At 47.7% G+C, this 8,533-nt stretch overlaps 1 protein-coding gene across 1 annotated transcript in view; it reads right to left on the bottom strand.

The window, feature by feature from the left end:
- Nucleotides 1-7,825: 7,825 nt before the first annotated feature.
- The window catches only part of TMED2 (transmembrane p24 trafficking protein 2), a 7,228-nt gene continuing 6,520 nt past the window's right edge, over nucleotides 7,826-8,533 (bottom strand). The window contains exon 4 of the mRNA XM_021716108.1: nucleotides 7,826-7,965. Coding sequence (XP_021571783.1) covers nucleotides 7,826-7,965 — 140 coding nt within the window. The remainder of the gene's footprint in view (nucleotides 7,966-8,533) is intronic.

Below are 8,533 nucleotides of genomic sequence, written 5' to 3'. Positions count from 1 at the left end.
TAATTAAACTTCATTCTGAAAAAATTAAAAACCTATATCAGGGCAGGGCATGGTAACTCATAACTATAATTCTAGCACTTTTGGAGACTGAGATGTGAGGATTCCTTGAGCCCAGGATTCCAAGACCAGCTTAGGCAACATAGCCAGATCTCTTATCTACAAATAATGAAAATTAACCGGGTGTGGTGGCATTGTGCCTGTAGTTTCACCTATTTGGGAGGCTGCGGCAGGAGGATCTCCTGAGCCAGGAGGTTGAGGCTGTGATAAGCCATGATCATACCACTGCACATTGGCCTGGGCAACAGAGTGAGACTTCAACTCAAAAAGACAAACAAATAAAACTATATCGAAAATTGAAGAGAGACGATCTCTTGAGCCCAGGAGTCCTAGACTATAGTACACTATGACTGTACCTGGGAAGACATCTCTCTACAAAAAAAAGAAAAAGAAAAAAAACTATTAAGAATGGCAAAATATCTCAGTGAATGTCTATGTTCTTTACGCTTCTATACTTGGTGAAAATTAAAAAGAAAGTCTTATAGCTTCTTCCAATTACGTGGATTCAATCAGGGGTGAAGACGAGGTAAGAAGGGGAAGGGGAAGGTGGTTAAATGGTTTTATTTAAAGACCAAAAAAAGTGTATTTTCTTGGCCATACTTAAGAAAGGATGATAGCTTTGTAGGGGCAAAGTGAATCTGGGGTAGTCACCATTTCTCTGAGCCTGGCTCTCCTGGACCATGGAGTCGATGTGAGCGTCAGACCTGATTTACAAGCACACTGGGAGGAAGAAGACGTTGTAGGTGTCCTTATTGGGGTCTCAGTACCCAAGAAATGTGTCATTCCTAGTACCAATCATAGTGTAGGTTGGAGAAATGTCTCTCCTCCTGCCTGGTTTCATCTGGGAGCAAGAGAAATGGTGACCTTCCCAAAGTCACACAAACAGGAGTGGTCGTTTAGGTTTGGAATACAGGTACAGACTGTACAGGGGGACGTGGGAGACCTGAGGGATTCGCTTTGGCTGGTTTTTTTAGAGAGTACTTTGAAGGTGACAATTTTAAATATGTAAGAAAATGCACAATTTTAATAAACACATTCTGATTTGGGGGGATCCCCCTTGTATGTTTGGTTAAACATTGAAAAATGTCTGGGGAACACTTTTGTTGGGTCAGAAGTCAAGTACTCTCTGAGACAGTCCCACAAAGCTATCTAGGACATTGTTGACTGTCTAAATACTCCATTATCAGCCTCCCTTAAAGAAAAGGAATGTACACAGTTCCAGTCATTGAAATGTTAGCAAAAATCAGCAGGACAGGAGGGGGTGTTCTGGGCAAGCATGCAGTTTTCCTAAAAAGCTGGATGCAGTGGCTAACACCTATAATCCCAGCACTTTGAGAGGCTGAAGTGAAAGGACTGCCCAAGCCCAGGGGTCTGAGATTAGCATGGGCAACATGGCAAGACCTCATCTGCACAATGAATTAAAAAATCAGCCAGAGCCGGCTCGGTGGCTCAGCCTGTAATCCTGCGCCTTTGGGAAGCTGAGGTGAGTGGATTGCCTGAACCCGCGGGTTCGAGACCCGCCTAGGCAACTTGGCGAGGCCTCATCTCTACAATAAATCAAAACTTAGCCAGGCGTGGTAGTGCGCACCTGTAGTTCCGGCTACTTGGAAGGCTGAGGCGGAAGGATCTCCGGAGCCCAGCAGATGGAGGCTGCAGTGGCCGGGAGCAGCCACTGCACTCCAGTCTGGGTGACAGAGTGAGACTCCAATTCAAAAAAAAAAAAATCAGCCGGGTGTGGTAGCATATGCCTGTGATTCCAGTTACTTGGAAGGCTTAGGTGGAAGGAACGCCTAAGTCCAGCAGATGGAGGCTGCAGTGGCTGTGAGCATGCCATGGCACTCCAGCCTGGGTGACAGAGTGAGACAACTCAAAAAAAAAAGAAAGAAAGACAAAGTATCACTGGTACAACCCCTTCCTGGTCGTCCTGCTCCTCCTCTGACCATGAGGGAAAGGAAAGAAACTCCAGAGATAAGATGAAGTCCCTAGCCTGAGCCCGCGGGTTCGAGACCCGCCTGGGCAGGCGAGACCTCATCTCTACAATAAATCAAAAAATTAGCCAGGCATGGTAGCGCGTGCCTGTAATTCCGGCTACTCGGAAGGCTGAGGCGGAAGGATCGCCGGAGTCCAGCAGGTCGAGGCTGCGGTGGCCAGGAGCGGCTACTGCACTCCAGTCTGGGTGACAGAGACTCCAACTACAAAAAAAAAAAAAAAAAAAGCTGGGCTCGGTGGCTCAGCCTGTAATCCCGCGCCTTTGGGAGGCTGAGGTGAGTGGATTGCCTGAGCCCGTGGGTTCGAGACCCGCCTGGGCAGCAAGACCTCATCTCTACAATAAATCAAAAAAATCAGCTGGGCGTGGTAGCACGCGCCTGTAATTCCGGCTACTTGGAAGGCTGAGGCGGAAAGATCGCCAGAGCCCAGCAGGTCGAGGCTGCGGTGGCCGGGAGCGGCCACTGCACTCCAGTTTGGGTGACAGAGTGAGACTCCAACTCAAAAAAAAAAAAAAAAAAAAGATGCAGTGCCTGAACCAAGACCAGCAGCCAACACCTGCAGACTTGCCATAGGGAAAAAAGCCAGCCCCATTTGCTTTGTGTTGTTTTAATATAGAGGCAGGGTCTCACTATGTTGCCCAGGGTGGTCTTGAACTCCTGGCCTCAAGCAATCCCTCTGCCTCAGCCTCTCAAAATGCTGAATTAAAGGCATGATCCACCACACCCAGCCACAAGCCTTATCTGTTGAAGCCACTCATGATGGGGTTTTCTCTTCCTTTCAGCACAGAGTTTTCCAAGTTGGACCGCTAGTCACATGAAGATGGGGGAAGGGAAACTGAGCAAAATTCAAAGGCCCTAAAGTGAGAATTACCTTGACATATTTGAGAAACAGAAAAAAGATGAGTGTGGCTGTAGCATAGTGAGCTGAGAGGAAAAATGTTAGGTTAAAATATATTCCAGCCGGGCTCGGTGGCTCAGCCTGTAATCCCGCGCCTTTGGGAGGCTGAGGTGAGTAGATTGCCTGAGCCCGCGGGTTCAAGACCTGCCTGGGCAGGGGAGACCTCATCTCTACAATAAATCAAAAAATTAGCCGGGCGTGGTAGCGCATGCCTGTAATTCCGGCTACTCGGAAGGCTGAGGCAGAAGGATCGTCAGAGCCCAGCAGGTAGAGGCTGCCGTGACCGGGAGCGGCTACTGCACTCCAGTCTGGGTGACGGAGTAAGACTCCAATTCAAAAAAAAAAAAAATTTGTATATATATATATATATTCCAGCAGGGTCTCTAAAATGTTCGGTCAAGTCCAATGAGGGGAGTGTGTGCCATCTGGTGCTGTGAGAAAGATGCAAAAAATTGCACAAAAGTTAGATTGGAAAATATAGTTTATTGAGAAAGTAAATTAGAGAGAGAGAGAAGAGATGCACCTCCTCAAGGGAGGGGAGAAGGTCAAAGCCAGGAAACATGGCGGCCATATCTCAAAGAGCCAGGTGGACACACCAGAGTTTAGCAAAGCAATGGTCACTTTGGATGTTTCAACACATTCTTCACATTCATTAAGAAGGAATTTTCAGCTGGGCATGGTGGCTCACACCTGTAATCCCAGCACTTTGAAGGCCAAGGTGAGAGAATTGCTGAGCCCAGGGGTTCGAGACCAGCCTGGGCAACTTGGTGAGACTTCGTCTCTACAATAAATCAAAAAATTAGGCTGGTGCGGTGGTGCGCAACAAAATTACTTCTGTCTTACTAGACGGAAGTGCTAAACATCTCGAGTTTTCCCTTTAAGAGCACAAAATTAGGCCGGGCCTGGTGGCTCACACCTATAATCCAGGATTCGAGACCAGCCTGGTCAACTTAGTGAGACCTCATCTCTACAATAAATCAAAAAATTGGTTGGGCATAGTGGCATGTACCTGTAGTTCTAGCTATTCGTTAGGCTGAAGCAGAAGGATCTCCTGAGCCCAGCAGGTTGAGGCTGCAGTGACTGTGAGCATGCCACTACACTCCAGCCTGGGTGATAGAGTGAGATTCTGACTCAAAAAATAAAAAATAGGCCAGGCTCAGTGGCTCAACCTGTAATTCCAGCACTTTGGGAAGCCGAGGCAAGTGGATTGCCTGAGCCCGCAGGTTCGAGACCCACCCGGGCAACTTGGCGAGACCTCGTCTCTACAATAAATCAAAAACTAGCCGGGCATGGTAGTGTATGCCTGTAGTTCCGGCTACTTGGAAGGCTGAGGCGGAAGGATCACTGGAGCCCAGCAGGAGGCTGCGGTGGCCGGGAGCGGCCACTGCACTCTAGTCTGGGTGACAGTGAGACTCCAACTCAAATAAATAAATAAATAAAAACACAAAAAGAAGGCTGGGTGCAATGACACACACCTGTAATCCCAACATTCTGGGGGCCAAGGCAGAATTGCTGGAGACCAGGAGTTCAAGACTAGCCTGAACAATACAGGGAGACCCGTCTCTACAAAATCATTTTTAAATTAGCTGGTGGGACCATAAATGACGTGCACCTATAGTCCCAGCTACACTGGAGGCTAAGGCAGGAGGATCACATGAGCCCAAGAGTTCGAGGCTGTGAGCTATGATTGCACCACTGCACTCCAGCCTAGGAGCCACAGTGAGACTCCATCATAAAAATAATACTAATAAGGCTGGGCACAGTGGCTCAGGCAGAGGTGAGAGGATTGCCTGAATCCATGGTTTTGAGACCTGCCTGGGCAACTTGGTGAGACCTCATCTCTACAATAAATCAAAAAATTAGCTGGGTGTGATGACACATGCCTGTAGTTCCAGCTGCTTGGGAGGCTGAGGCAGAAGGATCGCCTAAGTCCAAGAGTTTGAGGCTGTAGTACGCTATGATCGCACCTATCAATAGCCCACTGCACTCAAGCCTGGACAATGTGGTGAAAACTTGAATATTTTTATTCTATTATAATGATTTTTTTTTGGAGTCAGAGTCTCACTGTCGCCCAGGCTGGAGTGCAGTGGGCTCAGGCAATCCTCCCACCTCAGCCTTCCAAGTAGCTGAAACTATAGGCGCACACCACCACGCCCAGCTAATTTCTTGATATGTTGTAGGGATGAAGTCTCACCAAGTTGCCCAGGCAGGTCTCGAACCCTGGGCTCAGGCAGTCCTCTCACTTGGCCTCCCAAAGTGCTGAGATTACAGGCTTGAGTCACTGCACCTGGCCTCCCCCACCCCTTTTTTTTTTTTTTGAGTTGGACTCTCACTCTGCGGCCAGACTTGAGTGCAGTGGCCGCTCCCAGCCACCGCAGCCTCGACGTGCTGGACTCCAGCGATCCTTCCGCCTCAGCCTTTCAAGTAGCTGGAACTATAGGCGCAGGCTACAATGCCCGGCTAGTTTTTGATTTATTTTAGAGATGAGGTCTCGCCAAGTTGCCCAGGCGGGTCTCAAACCCGCGGGCTCAGGCAATCCATTCACCTCAGCCTCCCAAAGGCACGGGATTACAGGCTGAGCCACCAAACCCAGCTCAATCTCCCCTTTTGTTAAGTAGAAAATTTCAAGACTGGGAGCAGTGGCTCATACCTGTAATCCCAACACTTTTGGGAGATGAAGGTGAAAGGATTGCTGGAGCTCAGGGGTTCGAGACCTGCCTGGGAAATATGGCGAGACCTCGTCTTTATGAGATTAAAAAATTAGCCAGATATGGTAGCATGCGCCTGTAGTTCCGACTAGTTGGAAGACTGAGGCGGAAGGATCGCCTGAGCCCAGCAGGTCGATGCTGTGGTGGCAGGGAGCTTGCCCCTGCACTCTAGGTTGGGCAACAGAGTGAGACTCCAACACAAAAAAAAGAAATCATAATACAGAACTTGAACATTCTTCTGAGGGAACTATGCAGTCAGGAAAAGGGAACTCCGGGTTGAAGTTCTGGAGGCCTCCCTGGCTGTCCTACAGGCAGGTAACTCTCGAGCTGGATGTCCAGAAAGGCAATCTGGGACCAGAAGCACAAGGACCTTCTGGTTGGACATTGCTCCTAATCAGGTCTTCCAAACGTTGGGCACCAAAATCACTGCCAATCTTGGACAATTTAGGGTAGCAAGTCCCGATGGCATTAGATAACTTTGAATCATATGATTATGTTGGGGTTCAGAAACCGATACTCAAAATATGGTGCTCTGACATGCAGAACTGAAGGAGTCTCAATGGCCTCTCTGACTTCCTTCTCCTCTCTCTTTTTTTTTTTTTAGTCAGTGTCTCGCTTTGTTACCCAGGCTGGAGTGCAGTGGCATGATCATAGCTCACTACAGCCTCGATTCCTGGGCTCAGGTGATCCTTTCGCCCCAGCCTCCAGAGTAGCTTAGACTACTGGCATGTGCCACAGTGCCTGGCTAATTTTTTTTTTTGTAGAGTCAAGGTCTCCTTATGTTGCCTAGCCTGGTCTCAAACTCCTGAGCTCAAGCAATCCTCTTGCCTCGGCCTCCCAAAGTGCAGGGATTACAGGCATGAGCCACAGCACGCAGCCCATTGCATGTTCTTTAAGCCTACTGAATTCCGTAAAAATCATTCACTACACCCCCTAAAATCATCCACACTAGCCGGGCTCGGTGGCTCGGCCTGTAATCCCGCGCCTTTGGGAGGCTGAGGTGAGTGGATTGCCTGAGCCCGCGGGTTCGAGACCCGCCTGGGCAGCGAAACCTTATCTCTACAATAAATCAAAAAATCAGCCGGGCGTGGTAGCGCATGCCTGTAATTCCGGCTACTTGGAAGGGTGAGGCGGAAGGATCATCGGAGCCCAGCAGGCGAGGCTGCAGTGGCCAGGAGTGACCACTGCACTCCAGTCTGGGCGACAGAGTGAGACTCCAACTCAAAAAAAAAATCATCCACACTTTCTCATCTCCCTTTTCTCTAAGATAACCATCACCACCCCATTGTGTGGTAGTGCCATCACTCCATGGTTCTCCCCCATGCATGTTAATAAATTTTTATGTCTCTTCTCCTGCTCATCTACCTTTTGTTAGTTTTCAGTGACCCTTCAGTAGGTAAAGGGGAAGCTTTATCTTGTCCCCTACAGTTAAAAACTTTATCCTTTTTCACTTACCTTCCAATTTTTGGTGTTCATTACATCAAGGAGAAAGTCTGTTTTGCAATAGTCTTTTTTAAAATCAAACGTGCTGAAAAGAAAAAAACAAACAGCCCCATTACAAAGTGGGCAAAAGATATGAATAGACAGTTCTCGAAAGAAGACATATGAGCAACCAACAGATACATGAAAAAATGTTCAGCCTCACTAGTCATCAAGGAGATACAAATTAAAACTACAAAGTTGGGCTCGGTGGCTCAGCCTGTAATCCCGCGCCTTTGGGACGCTGAGGTGAATGGATTGCCTGAGCCCGCGGGTTCGAGACCCGCCTGGGCAGCGAGACCTCATCTCTACAATAAATCAAAAAATCAGCCGGGCGTGGTAGCGCATGCCTGTAATTCCGGCTACTTGGAAGGCTGAGGTGGAAGGATCACCGGAGGCCAGCAGGTCGAGACTGCGGTGGCCAAGAGGGGCTACTGCACTCCAGTCTGGGCGACAGAGTGAGACTCCAACTCAAAAAAAAAAAAAAAAAAGCTTATGCTAAATATTTTTTATGTGTGTGCTAAATCTTAATAGCATTCGTTGGTTTAAATGACCCAATAATGTTATGCAAACACAGACTGAAAAGCCTCTTTGAGTAGATGCTCTTTTAGAGTTGTAAAGTTTCAGCATGATGCTTGCAAAGTGTCCAAACGAGGACAATACAAGCAAGCTGATGCGCAACACAACCCACCCCATTAGACATGGGGCAACTCATGTGTGAACTTACTGGCTCTGTGTATCCTCTCCCGAACTTCCATGTACTCCTGCTCATGCTTCACAGCAGTCATCGCCACTGCTAACTCGTTGATCATTTCTTCTAGCTTGTTCTGGTGAGCTACGGAAGAGTGTGAAAACAGATTAACACACATCTGGCAATATCTTTTTGAAAAATACTTATTAAATTTTTAAAAATACTCCTCAGAGAAGGTATCCAAAAGAAGCTATTTCCTAAAAAATGGCCCAGACATCAATTTAGAACACTGATATGAGCCACCAGTGACAATTTAATCCTCAAAGCATTTTTAAAGTCCATTCCTAGTAGGGAAAAACTCTTTCAGGGCAGAAAACAAACTATACAATACTATACAATGCTTACTAACTAAAGAAAGACAACCCTAAGAAACTTCTTCTACCGAATTGCTGCTATTATGTGAAGTTCACTACACTAACTAGTAACTACAGGGGAGGGGAGGAACAGAGAGCACAAAACATGTATATCTTTCTTTTCTTTTCTTTTTTTTTTTTTGAGTTGGAGTCTCATTCTGTCGCCCAAGCTGAAACGCAGTGGCACACACACTCACGGCCTCCCCAGCGTTGACCTGCTGGGCTCCAGTGATCCTTCTGCCTCAGCCTTCCAAGTAGCCAGAACTACAGGCACACACTACCACGCCCAGCTAATTTTT

The sequence above is a fragment of the Carlito syrichta genome, unplaced genomic scaffold (genome assembly GCF_000164805.1).
Source record: "Carlito syrichta isolate Samal-C Ts95f unplaced genomic scaffold, Tarsius_syrichta-2.0.1 Scaffold308171, whole genome shotgun sequence".
Classification (NCBI taxonomy): Eukaryota; Metazoa; Chordata; class Mammalia; order Primates; family Tarsiidae; genus Carlito; species Carlito syrichta.
The sequence above is the reverse complement of the archived record's forward strand: the minus strand, read 5'-3'. Positions and strand labels throughout refer to the sequence as shown.